Source organism: Coregonus clupeaformis, chromosome 12 (genome assembly GCF_020615455.1).
Source record: "Coregonus clupeaformis isolate EN_2021a chromosome 12, ASM2061545v1, whole genome shotgun sequence".
Lineage (NCBI taxonomy): Eukaryota > Metazoa > Chordata > Actinopteri > Salmoniformes > Salmonidae > Coregonus > Coregonus clupeaformis.
This window is the reverse complement of record NC_059203.1, coordinates 11,289,601-11,310,452: the sequence shown is the minus strand read 5'-3', so window position 1 is coordinate 11,310,452 and position 20,852 is coordinate 11,289,601. Positions and strand designations below refer to the sequence as shown.

At 42.0% G+C, this 20,852-nt stretch overlaps 1 protein-coding gene across 2 annotated transcripts in view; it reads left to right on the top strand.

Annotated features, from left to right (window-relative positions):
* LOC121577722 (immunoglobulin superfamily member 21) overlaps nucleotides 1-20,506 on the top strand; it is a 294,356-nt gene extending 273,850 nt beyond the window's left edge. Inside the window, exons 7-10 of one of the 2 annotated variants that reach the window (XM_041891544.2) lie at nucleotides 67-152; nucleotides 4,556-4,748; nucleotides 17,754-17,792; nucleotides 19,148-20,506. In XM_041891544.2, coding sequence (XP_041747478.2) covers nucleotides 67-152; nucleotides 4,556-4,748; nucleotides 17,754-17,792; nucleotides 19,148-19,230 — 401 coding nt within the window. In that variant the 3' untranslated portion in view covers nucleotides 19,231-20,506. Of the gene's footprint in view, nucleotides 1-66; nucleotides 174-4,555; nucleotides 4,749-17,753; nucleotides 17,793-19,147 lie in introns of both variants that reach the window. The other variant, XM_041891543.2, reaches the window with a different exon arrangement.
* The last annotated feature ends 346 nt before the right edge of the window (nucleotides 20,507-20,852 follow it).

Below are 20,852 nucleotides of genomic sequence, written 5' to 3'. Positions count from 1 at the left end.
CACTGGGATGACACTCCTTCTTATCTCTCCTTTTCTCTTTTCTTTCTCTTTCTCTCTTTCTCCCAGCGGCTCCTAAGGGCCCCAAGCTTTTGATGACCCCCACCAGGGCAAAGGTAGGGGACACGGTGCGCATCACCGTGCAAGGATTCCAGGTAGGCGCTGGGGTTCCTGGGGTAAGTGCATGGGGGTTTATGAAACCGGAGGGCCATGTTCAGTTTGGGATAGGATGGGACAGGGGAGATGTGCAGTTAAGCCTGTTGAGTTTTCTGATAAAGTGACCATTCTTACAGGGTGAGGGATATACCATACATCTTCTCGGTCTAAGGCTAGCATACTGTTTGTTGTTCTTTGGAAAAAATCATAAGTGCACTATTGAAAAAAGTGACGGGTTTGAATTTATGGGAATCGTTTTATCTTTTCACATTTATTTTTTCACTGTTGCGTACTGACTATGCCTCAAGGCATTAAACTATTTCAATGAAAAATGAATAACCCTTTCAAAATATGTTTGTTTATGGATAGCTCCAATTCTCTGATGTTCTTTTCTTAAGTCTATCTCCTTAAGGCATCCATGTCAAGCTAGCAGAGGATTCCTCAGCAGAGCAGAGTGAGGGTTTGTACCTGCTAGAGCATTCCAGTCAGGAGATTGTCTTTGTGTAACTATCATCCTCTGCCCCCAAAAATGAAAATGTTCCAGTAGTAACTGATGCCCATCTCAGTGACAGGAGTAGGGATGACACAGTGTTGGCGTTGCCTGCTAGAGCCAGCCAGGTGGAGAGGACAAGGCTAATTCTGAAAAGCCATGCTAATGGTCCAGCACACCAATAACCTTTTTTACTTTTCATTCACTGCTTCATGAGTTTCTGGGCATGATAGCACTGTGTGTTTTTATAAAGTGTTTGTTTTTCATTGCTTTATTCTGGTTTACTACTTTCAATCTAATAATGGCACTCTTCCGGTGCATTAGGTTTAGTGCAGTAGTTTAGAGCCTGGGCAGATGTATACAACTATATCCACACACTCATTTCATAGTATTTGAAGTTCTCCTTTGAATAGAGTTAAGAATGGTCACTATAAACAGGCTTGACTGGGACATACAGCCAATTGGGCCCTTCGGAAACAGGCATCCGTGCATGGAGATTCATCCCAAAGAAAATCTCCCTTATCCTTCACTGGACCAAGGCTCTAGGGTTTCACTAGTAGATACGATTTAATGCTAAGACATATACAGTGGCTTGCGAAAGTATTCACACCCTTGGCATTTTTCCTATATTGTTGCCTTACAACCTGGAATTAAAATTGCTTTTTTGGGGGTTTGTATCATTTGATTTACACAACATGCCTACCACTTTGAAGATGCAAATATATATTTTTTTGTGAAACAAACAAGAAATAAGACAAAAAAACTGAAAACTTGAGCATGCATAACTATTCACCCCCCCCAGCAATCTTTAAGTCATACCACAGATTGTCAATTGGATTGAGGTCTGGGCTTTGACTAGGCCATTCCAAGACATTTAAATGTTTCTTAAAAAACTCGAGTGTTGCATTAGCAGTATGCTTAGGGTCATTGTCCTGCTGGAAGGTGAACCTTCGTCCCAGTCTCAAATCTCTGGAAGACTGCAACAGGTTTCCCTCAAGAATTTCCCTGTATTTAGCGCCATCCATCATTCCTTCAATTCTGACCAGTTATCCAGTCCAGCCACCACCATGCTTCACTGTGGGGATGGTGTTCTCGGGGTGATGAGAGGTGTTGGGTTTGCGCCAGACATAGCATTTTCCTTGATGGCCAAAAAGCTCAATTTTAGTCTCATCTGACCAGAGTACCTTCTTCCATATGTTTGGGGAGTTTCCCACATGACTTTTGGCGAACACCAAACGTGTTTGCTTATTTTTTTTCTTTAAGCAATGGCTTTTTTCTGGTCACTCTTCTGTAAAGCCCAGCTCTGTGGAGTGTACGGCTTAAAGTGGTCCTGTGGACAGATACTTCAATCTCTGCTGTGGAGCTTTGTAGCTCCTTCAGGGTTATCTTTGGTCTCTTTGTTGCCTTTCTGATTAATGCCTTCCTTGCCTGGTCCATGAGTTTTGGTGGACGGCCCTCTCTTGGCAGGGTTGTTGTGGTGCCATATTCTTTCAGTTTTTTTATAATGGATTTAATGGTGCTCTGTGGGATGTTCAAAGTTTCTGATATTTTTTTATAACCCAACCCTGATCTGTACTTCTCCACAACTTTGTCCCTGACCTGTTTGGAGAGCTCCTTGGTCTTCATGGTGCAGCTTGCTTGATGGTGCCCCTTACTTAGTGGTGTTGCAGACTCTGGGGCATTTCAGAACAGGTGTATATATACTGAGATCATGTGACAGATCATGTGGCACTTAGATTGCACACAGGTGGACTTTATTTAACTAATTATGTGACTTCTGAAGGTAATTGGTTGCACCAGATCTTATTTAGGGGCTTCATAGCAAAGGGGGTGAATTTTTCGTTATTAGTTTTTTAGAATTTTTTGAAACAAGTTGTTTTTTTCATTTCACTTCACCAATTTGGACTATTTTCTGTATGTCCATTACATGAAATCCAAATAAAAATCCATTTAAATTACAGGTTGTAATGCAACACAATAGGAAAAATGCCAAGGGGGATGAATACTTTTGCAAGGCACTGTACCTCTTGCCTTCTCATAGTGTGATAAAAAAAAAGATATCAGTATCCCCTACGGTTTTTAATATTAGAATAATAAATAATCACATAGTGTGGGTTTTTAGTTTTCTTTACACTTAACATGCTTAGTCCTCACTATGTGTTCATCCATTTGAAGATAAGAAAGGCACTGATGCTTTCATTGGTGCGGTCTTTTTAATTTAGGCTCTGTAAGGCCGTTGGGGATATGTGATAGGATCTTTCATGTTTTTTATCTTGATGTAACCTTATGCCATGACTGCCCTGATCAACAAACTTCTTTCACTTCTGTCATCATGTGAATTCAGGGGTCCCAGAACTCTTATTAGGGCACACCAGCTCCTCAAAGCATACATTCAGTTCATTAAAGCATTTCTATGGGTCACAAAAAGTGGCAAGAGTCAAGTTGTGGTATATTCTTTAAAGTCCCTGTGTAGTCAAAAACATCATTTTCCTGTGTTTATATACATTTCCAATTGTGAAAATGCCCTTTTAGTGTTTTGGCTTGCCTGGTGACATCACAAGGCGGTAAATTAGTAAATAGACAAATAAGAAGAGAGTTTCAAACCTCTGCCATTAACAGCTAGTTTTCAGTTTTCCCCTCCCCACTAAGACCACTTCCAAACAATCCCAGCTAAATTCTTGCTTGAAAAATTGCTTTCTTTTTGACCATTTTTATTAAAAACAATCACAGTAAGGTACTTAATTGTTACCCAGAAATTATTTCATATTGAGATAAAAATGGTTGCATTGTGCTTTTAAAAGGGTTGGGAGGTCACATTTCAAAATGCAAAAAAATAATCTAGTCAGATTATCACTAGTTTTTTCAATGAAATTTCATTCTGTTGCATCACTCTTTGCGTCAGGAATCGACATCTATCTTTCATCAATATTTTTCAATTATTTCAGCAACATATTTGGCCCTCAGCCCTGCAGTATAGACTAGATGAAACTGGGTTCCCTAGCTGGATTCACAGAAACAGAAGAAACGCCAGTCCTTCTTTGACCATGTGTGAAGTGATCATAATTCCTGATGATGTGTTGTTCCCTTTGAATAACATTTGAGCGCCACAACCCCTCATTCCAATTTTCTACTAAACGCCCTCTCCTCCCCCACTTACATGTTCTCTAGCTGTCTTGATTTTAATAACATGTCTGTATCCAGCAGATGGCAGAAAAGACATCCAGAGGAGTACAGCAGGAAGGCTTCTTCCCTCAGAGGGAGAATAGCCCTCTTATCTATGACTATGACAACCCTTTGATAAGAATGATATGACATTTTGAAAAGGGGAAAAACGTTTTACTGTGGTAAATTCTCTTGAGAGGCACGAGAATGTAAAAAAAAAAGTGTAAATATAAATCAAATCATATTTTATTTGTCACATGCTTCGTAGGTGTAGACTAACAGTGAAATGCTTACTTAGGGATAATTTTCCAACAATGCAGAGTAAAAGATAAAGATACAAAAATAAAGATACAAAAATATATATAAAAATGAGTACCAGTACTTAGCCGATGTGCAGGGGTATGAGGTAATTGAGGTAGATATGTACATATAGTAGTGGTAAGTGACTAGGCAACAGGATAGATAATAGACAGCAGCAGCAGCGTATGTGGTGATTTCAAAAGTGTGTTTGTGTGAGTGTGTGTGTGTGTGTGTGTGTGTGTGTGTGTGTGTGTGTGTGTGTGTGTGTGTGTGTGTGTGGTGTCAGTATGTAGTGTTGATTATTAATTCATGCTGCTAACATGCCATTGCATTAGGGGGGAATTGAGCTTGTATTATTCATGTAGCCTTTGTAATCTCTTGACTGGGACTTAAACTTTTTCCCCTCTTGTCCATCCCTCCCTCACACACACTGGGGTGGTCTGTTGATAGAATGAGGTGTTCCCTGATCCCCTCTTCACCTGGACCCGGGTCGGGGGCCGTCTGCTGGACGGGAGTGCCGAGCGGGATGGGAAGGAGCTGATTCTGGAGCGAGTGCCAGCCGAACTCAACGGCTCCATGTACCGCTGCACGGCCCAGAATCCCCTGGGCTCCACGGACACGCACACTCGCCTCATCGTCTTTGGTATGTGTCCAAACTCATTACCATATTCTCTAATCCTAGAGGGCATTGCAGAGAATCACGAACTTAATACTTGTTCTTATTCATGGTATGTTTTATTCCCACTATTCAAAAGAATATCCTCATTCAAATTTCAAACACCATTAAAATTGTGTTTCAACTGTTAATATTATGCATCCACATACTGTAAAGTATTTAGCAATGCATTTATGTAATAAATAAATATTTATGTGGCCATTTTTAGATATGAATTATCTATGCAAACTAATTGCATGAGTAATAAGTGATTGTATCACTAAATGACTCAAAAATGCCTCTCGTACAAAGGCTGATTTATGTAAGTGAGTAATGCCCCTCATCTGGGTGAGTAGAAATCCAACAGCCATGGGAATCCCACAAGCAGCATGTGTTGTACCCATTCTCTCCAACACTGACTGCTAATAATCACAAAGGCCCATAATAGAATAAATTATCTTTGTTGTTGACAGTGTCATCCCATCTCATAGTTCAACCACCCACCTCGAGCAAGCTAGATCAGTCTTTTCATGATGTGCTGCTATTTATCACAGTTCCAAAGTCCTGCGTTTGCTTTAGTTGATGTGGGAGTTGGATTGCTTGCTAACTCTATTACTCCTGTATGTCCTGCAGCCCTGGTGGGTTAACCCTTGGGCCCTGTGGAATAACAGCATCCTACGTGAGAACTTGATCAGAGGCCTGTCAATCATGGCTTCTCTGTTTTAATCAAAACCGCTGCACCGAGGATGAAGGTCTTCTCCCCTGAATTATATATGATCTACTCTCATGTTAGAGATAACTGCCGTGCAAGAGATGGAACTGATATATATATATATGGCAATGACACAGGTCAAACGTTTTCTGTAAGTCTTCACAAGGTTTTCACACACTATTGCTGGTATTTTGGCCCATTCCTCCATGCAGATCTCCTCTAGAGCAATGATGTTTTGGGGCTGTCGCTGGGCAACACGGACTTTCAACTCCCTCCAAAGATGTTCTATTGGGTTGAGATCTGGAGACTGGCTAGGCCACTCCAGGACCTTGAAATGCTTCTTACGAAGCCACTCCTTCATTGCCCGGGCGGTGTGTTTGGGATCATTGTCATGCTGAAAGACCCAGCCACGTTTCATCTTCAATGCCCTTGCTGATGGATGGAGGTTTTCACTCAAAATCTCACGATACATGGCCCCTTTCATTCTTTCCTTTACACGGATCAGTCGTCCTGGTCCCTTTGCAGAAAAACAGCCCAAAAGCATGATGTTTCCACCCCCAAGCTTCACAGTAGGTATGGTGTTCTTTGGATGCAACTCAGCATTCTTTGTCCTCCAAACACGACGAGTTGAGTTTTTACCAAAAAGTTCTATTTTGGTTTCATCTGACCATATGACATTCTCCCAATCCTCTTCTGGATCATCCAAATGCACTCTAGCAAACTTCTGACGGGCCTGGACATGTACTGGCTTAAGCAGGGGGACACGTCTGGCACTGCAGGATTTGAGTCCCTGGCGGCGTAGTGTGTTACTGATGGTAGGCTTTGTTACTTTGGTCCCAGCTCTCTGCAGGTCATTCACTAGGTCCCCCCGTGTGTTTCAGGGATTTTTGCTCACCGTTCTTGTGATCATTTTGACCCCACGGAGTGAGATCTTGTGTGGAGCCCCAGATCGAGGGAGATTATCAGTGGTCTTGTATGTCTTCCATTTCCTAATAATTGCTCACACAGTTGATTTCTTCAAACCAAGCTGCTTACCTATTGCAGATTCAGTCTTCCCAGCCTGGTGCAGGTCTACAATTTTGTTTCTGGTGTCCTTTGACAGCTCTTTGGTCTTGGCCATAGTGGAGTTTGGAGTGTGACTGTTTGAGGTTGTGGACAGGTGTCTTTTATACTGATAACAAGTTCAAACAGGTGCCATTAATACAGGTAACGAGTGGAGGACAGAGGAGGCTCTTAAAGAAGAAGTTACAGGTCTGTGAGAGCCAGAAATCTTGCTTGTTTGTAGGTGACCAAATACTTATTTTCCACCATAATTTGCAAATAAATTCATAAAAAATCCTACAATGTGATTTTCTGGATTTTTTTTTCTCAATTTGTCTGTCATAGTTGACGTGTACCTATGATGAAAATTACAGGCCTCTCTCATCTTTTTAAGTGGGAGAACTTGCACAATTGTTTTGCACAAAAAAAAAATTCCCCCACTGTATATACAGTTGAAGTCGGAAGTTTACATACACCTTAGCCAAATACATTTAAACTCAGTTTTTCACAATTCCTGACATTTAATCCTAGTAAAAATTCCCTGTTTTAGGTCAGTTAGGATCACCACTTTATTTTAAGAATGTTAAATGTCAGAATATTAGTAGAGAGAATGATTTATTTCAGCTTTTATTTCTTTCATCACATTCCTAGTGGGTCAGAAGTTTACATACACTCAATTAGTATTTGGTAGTATTGCCTTTAAATTGTTTAACTTGGGTCAAATGTTTCGGTTAGTCTTCCACAAGCTTCCCACAATAAGTTGGGTGAATTTTGGCCCATTCCTCCTGATAGAGCTGGTGTAACTGAGTCAGGTTTGTAGTCAGGTTTGCCACCCCCGTGCTTCACGGTTGGGATGGTGTTCTTTGGCTTGCAAGCACTCCCTTTTTCCTCCAAACATAACGGTGCTCATTATGGCCAAACAGTTCTATTTTTGTTTCATCAGATCAGAGGACATTTCTCCAAAAAGTACGATCTTCGTCCCCATGTGCAGTTGCAAACCGTAGTTTGGCTTTTTTATGGCGGTTTTGGAGCTGTGGCTTGTTCCTTTCAGGTTATGTCGATATAGGACTCGTTTTACTGTGGATATAGATACTTTTGTACCTCTTTCCTCCAGCATCTTCACAAGGTCCTTTGCTGTTGTTCTGGGATTGATTTGCACTTTTCGCACCAAAGTACGTTCATCTCTAGGAGACAGAACGCGTCTCCTTCCTGAGCGGTATGACGGCTGCGTGGTCCCATGGTGTTTATACTTGCGTACTATTGTTTGTACAGATGAACGTGGTACCTTCAGGCATTTGGAAATTGCTCCCAAATATGAACCAGGCTTGTGGAGGTCTACAATTTATTTTCGGAGGTCTTGGTTGATTTCTTTTGATTTTACCATGATGTCAAGCAAAGAGGCACTGAGTTTGAAGGTAGGCCTTGAAATACATCCACAGGTACACCTCCAATTGACTCAAATGATGTCAACTAGCCTATCAGAAGCTTCTAAAGCCATTACATCATTTTCTGGAATTTTCCAAGCTGTTTAAAGGCACAGTCAACTTAGTGTATGTAAACTTCTGACCCACTGGAATTGTGATACAGTGAATTATAAGTGCAATAATCTGTCTGTAAACAATTGTTAGAATAATTACTTGTGTCATGCACAAAGTAGATGTCCTAACCGACTTGCCAAAACTATAGTTTGTTAACAAGACATTTGTGGAGTGGTTGAAAAACGAGTTTTAATGACTCCAACCTAAGTGTATGTAAACTTCCTACTTCAACTGTATGTATATATTGGAGCCTAACTGCGTTGCTATGTTCCAGGGCTAGTTTCCAGGGTTAACATATGCACAGAACATGTGTGTAGCTACTGCAAGACCATCAGAGGGTAAATCACCTCAGGTCCATTCAGCAGATAAGGCCATTCCCCACAGTAATCTGCCTGCACTGCCATTAAGAAAGGCTCTGTCCATCATTTGATAAATCCCCACCTTGACATCCTCCAGTGAGCAAGGTTTTTAAAAAAAATTCAGGGAAACTGCCACTTTGGGAAGGTGTTACCTTGGGGAGCGTTTTGGTAGAAAGAGCACTAATGCCTATTTAACACCCTGATGCACCCTCAGGTGTCATAGGCTACATGCAGAATGTTGTCTGTCTGTCTATGTCTCTGTCCTAGATGGCTTCCACTCATGCTTAGAGGAGCAGAATGGTGATTGAGTGACCTTGACACCGTCCCCAGAGACCTTGAAATGGGACACTTCCCACTGGGCACAGATGTCAATTCAACATCTATTCCATGTTGGTTTGACGTAATTTCATTTAAAAGGACGTGGAAACAACATTGATTCAACCAGTGTGTGCCAAGTGGGTTCTCTCTCCAGGGGCAGAGTGGATATTTAGAGCTCTGCTCACTTGGCAAACTGTTCATTATACATCATCCGGTATAACAGAGTATAAGGATGGCATGCTATTGAGACTCTCCACTGGCAGAAAACAGTGCTCATATCTTGATCGTGAACATGTCCAAGCCCCTTTAGATATAATACCCTGGGTGATTACACTGAAGTGACTTATCAAATCAAATTTTATTTGTCACATGCTTCGTAAAAAACAGGTGTAGACTAACAGTGAAATGCTTACTTATAGGCCTTTCCCAACAATGCAGAGAGAAAGAAAATGGATAAAAAAATACAAAAAGTAATAAAATGTAGTAATAAAAGTAATAATAAAAACACAATGAGTAACGATAACTTGGCTATATACATGGGGTACCAGTATCGAGTTAATGTGCAGGGGTAAGAGGTAATTGATGTAGATATGTACATACAGTGTATTCAGAAAGTATTCATACCCCTTGACTTATTCCACATTTAGTGGTATTAGAGCCTGAATTCAAAATGGATTAAATATATTTTTTTCTCACCCATCTACACACAATACCCCATAATAGCCTCGTTATTGTTATTTTGTTGTTGCTCTTAAATTTTTTTTACTTTAGTTTATTTAGTAAATATTTTTCTTAAAACTGCATTGTTGGTTAAGGGCTTGTAAGTAAGCATTTCACGGTAAGGTCTACACCTGTGGTATTAGGCGCATGTGACAAATAACATTTCATTCGATTTTTGATTTGATAATGAGAAAGAGCAAACATGTTTTTAGAAATGTTAGCAAATTTATTGAAAATGAAATTCATAAATATCTAATTTACATAACTATTCACACCCCTGAGTCAATACTTTGTAAAATCACCTTTGGTAGCGATTACAGCTTTGAGTCTTTCTGGGTAAGTCTCTAAGAGCTGTCCACACCTGGATTGTACAACATTTGCACATTATTCTTAAAACAATTCTTCAAGCTCTGTCAAATTGGTTGTTGTTCCTTGCTAGACAACCATTTTCAGGTCTTGCCATAGATCTTCAAGTTTACTTAAGTCAAAACAGTAATTCGGCCACTCAGGAACATTCACTGTCTTCTTGGTAAGAAACTCCAGCGTAGATTTGGCCTTGTGTTATTGCCCTGCTGAAAGGTGAATTAATCTGCCAGTGTCTGGTGGAAAGCAGACTGAACCAGGTTTTCCTCTAGGATTTTGCCAGTGCTTAGCTCCATTCTGTTTATTTTTTATCCTGATAAACTCCCCAGTCCTTAATGATTACAAGCATACCCATAACATGATGCAGCCACCACTAGGCTTGAAACGATGGAGAGTGGTACTCAGTAATGTGTTGTATTGGATTTGCCCCAAACATAACAGTTTTATTCGGTACAAAAAGTTAATTGCTTTGCCACATTGTTTGCAGTATTTCCTTAGTGCCTTGTTGCAAACAGGATGCATGTTTTGGAATAGTTTTATTCTGTACAAGGTTCCTTCTTTCACTCTGTCAATTAGGTTAGAATTGTGGAGTAACTACAATGTTGTTGATCCATCCTCAGGTTTCTCCTATCAGACTCATTCAACTCTGTATCTGTTTTAAAGTTACCATTGGCCTCATGGTGAAATCCCTGAGCGGTTTCCTTCCTCTCCGGTAACTGAATTAGGAAGGACACCTGTAACTTTGTACTGACTGGAGTATTGATACACTATCCAAAGTATAATTAATAACTTCACTGTGCTCAAAGGGATATTCAATGTCTGCTTTTTTTTTTTTTACCCATCTACCAATAGGTGCCCTTCTTTGCGAGGCATTGGAAAACCTCCCTGGACTTTGCGGTTTAATCTGTGTTTGAAAGTCATTGCTCGATGGAGGGAAAATCATGTTAAACACTAGTATTGCATACAGAGTAAGTCCATGCAACTTATTATGTCACTTGTTAAGCAAATTATTTTACTCCTGAACTTGTTTAGGTTTGCTATATCAACGGGGTTGACATTTCAGCTTTTCATTTGTAATTAATTTGTAAAAATTCTGAAAAACATAATTCCACTTTGACTTTGACATTATGGGGTATTGTGTGTAGGCTAGTGACCAAAAATCTCAATTTAATACAATTTACATTCAAGCTGTAACACAACAAAATGTGGAAAAAGTGAAGGGGTGTGAATACTTTCTGAAAATGCACCTTTATAATAAAAGCATTGTGTTACTTTTGATAATGGTGTTTTCCCGCTAATGGAACATTCGTGCTTACAGCCTACTGCCATGTGTGCATTGCTGCGCTTATAATGTGAAGAAATAGCCTAATAGTTTATCAACATTTTAAGCTAAATGTTCTAATCTGTTGCGTCAGCTACATTGCATAAAAACGTTTTTTTTGATGCTAGTGGTTGTGTTAATTTGGGATCTATTGCATCCCACAACTGTCCCAGACTATGTTTGGAATATGTATTTCTCGCACAGAATAGAATAGGTCAACTTTTGTACTATGGGGGATAGTAGATTGACATAGGCTAGTGCTTTTGCTGTTCGTTATGCCAACTCATATTGTTGGCTGACGAAAAGTAAATGTGGGCAGTTCTTCCAATATCTTCAATATGCACCTCGGAATTGGATAAGGACGCGCGCATTTGCGTCCCCGATGAGTCTGTCTTCACTTGTAGCCTGTGAGAAAGACCCGATCACGTGATGGAGAGCCGTGTGAGTGAGAGGTGCTTAGGAGCGCGCAACACTCAGGGAGAAGGGCACAACGCAGCACTCCAGGCCAAGGGCCACTGGCCGCAAAAGGCATGGATTTTTTTGGGGGTGCATTACGGCCATAAAGGGGATGCCGCCGTGAAATTCGAGGCATTACCTAGTGCTTGTGAAATTGTGAATGAGAAACTAATGAAGAGTGTACAGCCTGCGTAAAAACAAAGCAGAGCTCATGCCGTTCAAGCAACTTTTTTCAAATCATCATTATATTCGCATTCATGCAGCCTTACAATGTATTAAAAATCTAAACAAATAGCCCAACATTTGTAGAACAACTAAAGTTACATTAATTACTCTAAATTAAGCATATAGGAGTACCTATTTCTTTGTTAACCGCTCAACGGTGGCACCGTCATAGGATGCCACCTTTCCAACAAGTCAGTTCGTCAAATGTCTTCCCTGCTAGAGTTTCCCCGGTCAACTGTAAGTGCTGTTATTGTGAAGTGGAAACATCTAGGAGCAACAACGGCTCAGCCGTGAAGTGGTAGGCCACACAAGCTCACAGAATGGGACCGCATAGTGCTGAAGCGTGTACCGCGTAAAAATCGTCTGTCCACCGTTGCAACACTAACTACCAGGTTCCAAACTGCCTCTGGAAGCAACGTCAGCACAATAACTGTTCGTTGGGAGCTTCATGAAATGGGTTTCCATGGCCGAGCTGCCACACACAAGCCTGATCACCATGCGCAATGCCAAGCGTCAGCTGGACTGGTGTAAAGCTCGCCGCCAGTTGGGAACAAGTTCTCATTTACAACTACGACCTGGCCAAGATAAAGCAAAGCAGTGCGATAAAAACAACAACAACACAGAGTTACACATGGGATAAAACAAAACATACAGTCAATAAGGGCGGCAGGTAGCTTAGTGGGTAAGAGCCTTGTGCCAGTAACCGAAAGGTCGCTGGTTCTAATCCCCGAGCCGACTAGGTGAAAAATCTGTCGATGTGCCCTTGAGCAAGGCACTTAATCCTAATTGCTCCTGTAAATCACTCTGGATAAGAGTGTCTGCTAAATGACTAAAAATTTAAAAAATGTAAATGTAATAACACAATAGAAAATATATATACAGTTTGTGCAAATGTAGTAAGTTATGGAGGTAAGGCAATAAATAGGCCATAGTGCAAAATAATTATAATTTTGTATTAACACTGGAATGATAGATGTGCAGAAGATGATGTGCAAATAGCGATACTGGGGTGCAAATGAGCAAAATAAATAACAATATGGGGATGAGGTAGTTGGGTGGGCTAATTACAGATGGGCTGTGTACAGGTGCAGTGATCGGTAAGCTGCTCTGACAACTGATGCTTAAAGTTAGTGAGGAAGATAAGAGTCTCCAGCTTCAGAGATGTTTGCAGTTCGTTCCAGTCATTTGCAGCAGAGAACTGGAAGGAATGGCGGCCAAAGGAGGTGTTGGCTTTGGGGATGACCAGTGAGATATACCTGCTGGAGCACATACTACAGGTGGGTGTTGCTATGGTGACCAATGAGCTAAGATAAGGCGGGGATTTGCCTAGAAGTGATTTATAGATGACCTGGAGCCAGTGGGTTTGGCGACAAATATGTAGTGAGGGCCAGCCAACGAGAGCATACAGGTCACAATGGTGGGTAGTATATGGGGCTTTGGTGACAAAACGGATGGCACTGTGATAGACTACATCCAATTTGCTGAGTAGAGTGTTGGAGGCTATTTTGTAAATGACATCGCCGAAGTCAAGGATCGGTAGGATAGTCAGTTTTACGAGGGTATTTTTGGCAGCATGAGTGAAGGAGGCTTTGTTGAGAAATAGGAAGCAGATTCTAGATTTAACTTTGGATTGGAGATGCTTAATGTGAGTCTGGAAGGAGAGTTTACGGTCTAACCAGACACCTAGGTATTTGTAGTTGTCCACATATTCTATGTCAGACCCGCCGAGAGTAGTGATTCTAGTCGGGCAGGCGGGTGCAAGCAGCGTTCGATTGAAGAGCATGCATTTAGTTTTACTAGCGTTTAAGAGCAGTTGGAGGCTACGGAAGGAGTGTTGTATGGCATTGAAGCTTATTTGGAGGTTTGTTAACACAGTGTCCAATGAAGGGCCAGATGTATACAAAATGGTGTTGTCTGTGTAGAGGTGGATCTGAGAGTCACCAGCAGCAAGAGCGACATCATTGATATACACAGAGAATAGAGTTGGCCCGAGAATTGAACCCTGTGGCACCCCCATAGAGACTGCCAGAGGTCCAGACAACAGGCCCTCCGATTTGACACATTGGACTCTATCTGAGAAGTAGTTGGTGAACCAGGCGAGGCAGTCATTTGCGAAACCAAGGCTATTTAGTATGCCAATAAGAATGCGGTGATTGACAGAGTCGAAAGCCTTGGCCAGGTCGATGAAGACAGCTTCACAGTACTGTCTTTTATCGATCACGGTTATTATATAGTTTAGGACCTTGAGCGTGGCTGAGGTACACGCATGACCAGCTCGGAAACCAGATTGCATAGCGGAGAAGGTACGGTGGGATTCGAAATGGACGGTGATCTGTTTGTTAACTTGGCTTTCAAATACTTTCAAAAGGCAGGGCAGGATGGATATAGGTCTGTAACAGTTTGAATCTAGAGTGTCACCCCCTTTGAAGAGGGGGATGACCGCGGCAGCTTTCCAATCTCTGGGGATCTTAGATGATACGAAAGAGAGGTTGAACAGGCTAGTAATAGGGGTTGCTACAATTTCGGCAGCTAATTTTAGAAAAAAAGGGTCCAGATTGTCTAGCCCATCTGATTTGTAGGGGTCTAGATTTTGCAGCTCTTTCAGAACGTCAGCTGGGAGAAGGTGCTCTTATTCTCCATGGACTTTACAGTGTCCCAAAACTTTTTGGAGTTAGTGCTACAGGATGCACATTTCTGTTTGAAAAAGCTAGCCTTTGCTTTCCTAACTGATTGTGTATATTGGTTCCTGACTTCCCTGAAAAGTTGCATATCGCGGGGGCTGTTCGATGCTAATGGAGTACGCCACAGGATGTTTTTGTGCTGGTCAAGGGCAGTCAAGTCTGGGGTGAACCAGGGGCTATATCTGTTCGTAGTTCGGAATTTTTTGAATGGGGCATGCTTATTTAAGATGGAGAAGAAAGCACTTTTAAAGAACAACCAGGCATCCTCTACTGACGGAATTAGGTCAATATCCATCCAGGATACCCGGGCCAGGTCAATTAGAAAGGCCTGCTCGCTGAAGTGTTTTAGGGAGCGTTTGACAGTGATGAGGGATGGTCGTTTGACCGCGGACCCATTACGGATGCAGGCAATGAGGCAGTGATTGCTGAGATCCTGGTTGAAGACAGTTGAGGTGTATTTAGAGGGTCAATTAGTCAGGATGATACCTATGAGGGTGCCCATGTTTACGGATTTAGGGTTGTACCTGGTAGGTTCCTTGATAATTTGTGTGAGATTGAGGGCATCTAGTTTAAATTGTAGGATGGCCAGGGTGTTAAGCATATCCCAGTTTAGGTCACCAAGAAGTACGAACTCCGAGGATAGATGGGAGGCAATCAATTCACATATGGTGTCCAGGGCACAGCTGGGGGCTGAGGGGGGTCTGTAGCAAGTGGCAACAGTGATAGACTTATTTCTGGAGAGGTGGATTTTTAGAAGTAGAAGCTCAAACTGTTTGGGCACAGACCTGGATAGTATGATAGAGCTCTGCAGGCTATCTCTACAGTAGATTGCAACACCGCTCCCTTTGGCAGTTCTATCTAGACCGGAAATGTTGTAGTTGGGGATGGAAATTTCAGAGTTTTTGGTGGTCTTCCTAAGCCAGGATTCACACACTGCTATAACATCAGGGTTGGTGGAGTGTGCTAACGCAGTGAGTAACTCAAACTTAGGGAGGAGGCTTCTGATGTTAACATGCAAAAAAACAAGGCTTTTACGGTTACAGAAGTCAACAAATGATAGCGCCTGGGGAGTAGGAGTGATACTGGGGGCTACAGGGCCTGGGTTAACCTCTACATCACCAGAGGAACAGAGGAGGAGTAGAATAAGGATACGGCTAAAGGCTTTAAGAACTGGCGTTCTGGTGCGTTGGGTTGAGAGAATAAAAGTGGCAGATTTCCGGGCGTTGTAGAATAGAGTCAGGGCATTATGTACAGACAAGGATATGGAAGTATATGAGTACAGTGGAGGTCAACCTAAGCGTTGGGTAACGATGAAAGAGATAACATCACTGGAGGCACCGATTGAGCAGGTCTCCGCGTCTATGGGGGGTGGGACAAAGGAGCTCTCTGAGGCTGCTTGAGCGGTACTGGGGGCTCTACACTGAAATTGTATAATAAGAACTAACCGAAACACTAATAGGCAAGGCATATTGACATGGGAGAGAGGCATAAAGGAATCACAGGTGTTATTCGAGAGAGCTAAGACAACAACAGGTAATGGCGACGAAAGTTTGGGCTGAGGCTAAACAGATAAACAGGATGGGGGTACCGTGTAAAGGAATAGTCCAGCAGGCATCAGCTGTGCAGCTGAGTGATCATAAGGTCCAGTGAACAGCAATAGGTGAGACCAGGAGCAGTTTGAATGGCTGCTACAGCACAGGTGAGCAGGAAGCATGGCTGTTGATTGCGTGAGCTAGCGGGCCGGGGCTAGCAGATGGATCTTCGTGGTCGTCACAACGGGAAGCCTGTTGAAACCACATCAGACGATTACATCGACAGACCAGTCGTGATGGATCGGTGGGGCTCCGTGTCGACACTAGGAGGTCCCGTCCGGTTGACAGAAAGGTAGAAAGCCGGGAGATGGGCCTGGCTCGAGGCTAGCTCAAGGCTAACTGGTGCTTGCTTCAGGGGCAGTGGTGATTAGCCAACAACATCCATTCGGTTGCAGCTAGCTAGTTGCGATGATCCGGTGTTAAGGTCCAGTGATTCCGGCAGAAAATCTGTTATGTTCTTGGTCGATAGCGCGCTGTGCAGACAGTGCAGACTGGTCAATAATAGTCCAGGCTAGAGCTGACTGGTTGGTAGTGCAAGCCACGCACAATGGTGAAAACCGCTAACGGTGGCTAATAGCAAGTAGCTAGTTAGCTAGTGAGCTGGCTAGCTGGTTAGTTTCAACTGGAAGTTCTGGATAAAAAGGTAAAATAAATAATAGAATCCATTCCACATTGGGTGAGGCGGGTTGCAGGAAAGTATATTTAGTTGAAGGATGAAAAGTGTGATTGAGAAATATATACGAAAGAGACAAAAAAACAGGCTATTTACACGGACACACTACAGAGTACACGACCGCACTTCTACGCTATCTTGGAACTCTACGCTATCTTGAAACGAATTCTCTGGAGTGATGAATCACACTTCACCATCTTTCAGTCCGACATACAAATCTGGGTTTGGCGGATTCCAGGAGAATGGTACCGGGAGAATGCATAGTGCCAACTGTCAAGTTTGGTGGAGGAGGAATAATGGTCTGGGGCTGTTTTTCATGGTTCGGGCTAGGCCCCTTAGTTCCAGTGAAGGGGAATCTTAATGATACAGCATACAATGACATTCTAGACGATTCTGTGCTTCCAACTTTGTGGCAACAGTTTGGGAAAGGCCCTTTCCTGTTTCCGCATGACAATGCCCCCTCGCACAAAGCGAGGTCCATACAGAAATGGTTTGTCGAAATCGGTGTGGAAGAACTTGACTGGCCTGCACAGAGCACTGACATCAACCCCATCGAACACCTTTGGGATGAATTGAAACACCGACTGCTAGCCAAGCCTAATCGCCCAACATCCGTGTCCGACTTCAGTAACGCTCTTGTGGCTGAATGTAAGCAAGTCCCCGCAGCAATGATTCAACATCTAGTGGAAAACCTTCCCAGAAGAGTGGAGGCTGTTATAGCAGTCTGTGTCTCTCTTTCTCTCTCTCTCTAAATTCAATTCAAAGGGCTTTACTGGCATGGGAAACATATGTTTACATTGCCAAAGCAAGTGAAATAGATAATAAACAAAAGTGAAATAAACAATCAAAATTAACAATAAACTCAGAGAGAGAGGAATATTATCATATTATGGCTATGTACAGTGTTATATCTCTGTCTCTGTGTCTGTCTCTGTGTCTGTCTCTGTCTCTGTCTCTGTCTCTGTCTCTGTTTTCCCTTCATCTCTTTCAACAGAAAATCCAGCCATGATGAAAAACACTCACATTCCGAACAGTAAGTATGGCACCCATGAAGACCACTCACAGAGAAAGTTTCAATTGTAGTCATTTAAAGAGCATTTTGTCCTTTTTGTTTATTTGTGTGTTGTTTTTCTCACACATTGAAGATGTAGTTGAAGACATTTGAGATGACAAGCATGCAATCTGTATCCAAAATGGGACAGTAACAAATTACTAGCTACTTATTGGTTAGGGTTTGATGGATAGACAAACTGACGACAGGTGAATACATGTATGTCATTCTATCGTCAACACAATTCCTCCAAAAAGATACAGTTGAACCAGAAATCTCTCCCCCCTATGTTCAGATACAATCCTCCTTCAGTCACTACCCACTTTTATAACTTTGTAAGAACTGTGAGATTAGGGTTGTTTCATACACACTGTGGGGCCTCATTTGCAGCGCCTCCGATTATCATATGTAAAGATGAGGGATTGTCAGAAAAAGCACAGAGGGATATGAGGGTTCTCTTTCTCAGTCTCTCTCTCTCTGCTGCTTTACTTGCGATATCTTACGAATGTAAATGTGAATATGCAAATGATCCGGCAGGAGCAGGTTTGCCATAGCAAGGACAGAATCAGGTCAGTGTGGAAGGCACCGATCGCGGTGCGAGGCGCAGACATGCCTCGCATGTAAGTCAAATCAGTGTTGAACATGGCCCCGAGTGGTCTCCGCACACGTGTCTGATCGCTCAGTGGTTGATCTGCCAACTCCTCCCTCTGTGTGTGTGTGGGAAGTCCACCCTATCCGTCATTCAGCACAGAGGCCACAGCAGAGAACAGCAACAAACCACATAGCTTTTAAGGGCCACCATCCATCTCTGTCAGAGTTTCAATGATCTCGCTGTCCTAACAAATGTTTTAGAATATTGATGATAATGGAAATTAACTGAGGTATAGAGACGCATGGGAAGTGGGTCAGTGGCCCGTAGTAGTTGTTTATTGCAATCCTACTTAAACAAGTGGAGAGCGTAAGGCTATTACAATTGTAGTTCTAGAAGCAATATGATGTTTAGCATCATTAACATCAGTGGAGAATGTGGTTAAGTTGACATAAAAGCAAAGAGCCAGGATTTCCAATTGCCCTTGATTTGAAAGCCTTTACCCGGGCATAACATCTGACCAAATATGGTCTGTCAGTACATGATTTGGTTGCATTAATTTGAATTATGTACAGAGGAAATAACGACCTGATCAAGAACCACCTGATCAATCAGTGTTTTTATTGAGATTAAAGTCTGTTTTGCCTTGTTATTTGTATTTATTTTATTTTTGTATGTGTCTAGTGACTGTTATTAATTATTAATAGTGATTGTATCTGACTCTTATCTCTTTTTCTGGCCCTTGCAGATGGAGCCCCTCGCGTGGATGTACTCGGACTAATATGGATGGTGCTGGCCCTGGTCCTCACAGTGACTGTGGAACTGACGTGAACCCTCCCAGCCAACACACACACTGTACACACACACTGTACACACACAGAATACACACACAACACACAGTAGACCCACAGAGACACACACACACAAACATATTTCAAGCCCCTCCAACACACATACACATACCACTTACACATACCGCAAGCCCAAAACATCACAACACCACAAACAGACACACATACAACCACACCTCACACAGTCCTGCAAGCCTTTTCCAGTCATCCAACCGGCCCTCCATGCGTCAGTCTTTCAGGAACCAGTGCCACCACCTGATGGCCCTCCACTCTGTTTTTGAAAGGAAATAATAACCAAGATTATAATATAAAGAAAACTGAACATGAAAATAACCACCTCCAGTATACCCCTTCCCGCGACCACACCTTATTTTTGTTTCTTGTCACACCTCTGCCTGTTGACCAATAAAAATCAGTTGTAAAAAAAGGAAAATAAAAAGCATTTGGGTTTGTTTTTGATATGTTCAAACATTGCAGGTGTGAAGACAGACACTGAACCGACCAGTGTGGGAGGGCCCACACATTGACCCCACCCAATTGTCCAATTCACTGGGCTGTGCTGTACCTGGTCTTTAAACTACACATAAACAACTGGGAACAAATGTGAATGCTCAATGAGAACATTATTTTTTATTACTATACAGGTATTTCTTTTCTGGATAGCTTGGAATGTACAAGAGGACTAAACGCAAAGAGAACATGGCAAATCTCATTTTTGAGTGTATTTTGTGTACATCTGTGTAAATATTGAAGATAATCAAAGAGGTTTTATGGGTTCAGGTTAGGATTGGTTGGTGAAGAGTTGGGAGGGTTTGTTTGTATTTTCTCATCCTTTCTCACTGTTTCAAGAGATAATCCTATAGGCTGTCAGGACAGAATTGTTTACATCCTTCTGGTTCCATTCATTCAGTCTCTACATCTGTGTGACAAGTTGAAAATGAGGACAGAAAAAACAATGCAAATATCCTACATTATGTCTGCCGTTTTGGGGTTGTAGTGCATGTGACGTTTGACAATTCTTTCTCCTTTTCGTGTTTTGCAGTGGTCAACACTGCATCTCATTGTCACTGGCCTGTAAATCCAGCTATTTACATTTACATATTTAAATGACATTGCATTGTGTACAATATGTAACTCTTCCCCCTGACATCTACTAGTAGGATCATGTTAGCCACCATTTCAGGAAGATGCTCATAAACAGGGTTGTTGCATTTGTTTCATATCACCTGTATTAAAATGGAGAGATTATCAAATAATCTGGCTTGATTTTACTTCTACAACCTAAGGGTGTTTTAAATGACATACAGTAAACTACCTTATTCTCTTAACCATAGAAAATAGCTAGGCCTACTTAATAATGCATTTGATCACATCTTGGATAACAGGATAATATACATTACCTTTAGAATAATCCCATTCCAACATATGAGGAAGAATGAAGAATCTAAACAAATGTTCTCTCAACACATCAACTATGAGTTTCTATACTTTGGGGCCATAACAAAGTGTATATGTAGGTATTTGGCAGGAATATTTGATGATCACCCCCCCCTTCTTTGCTTTACAGAAGATCTAGACTAAAACTGCAAAATATTTGGCTTC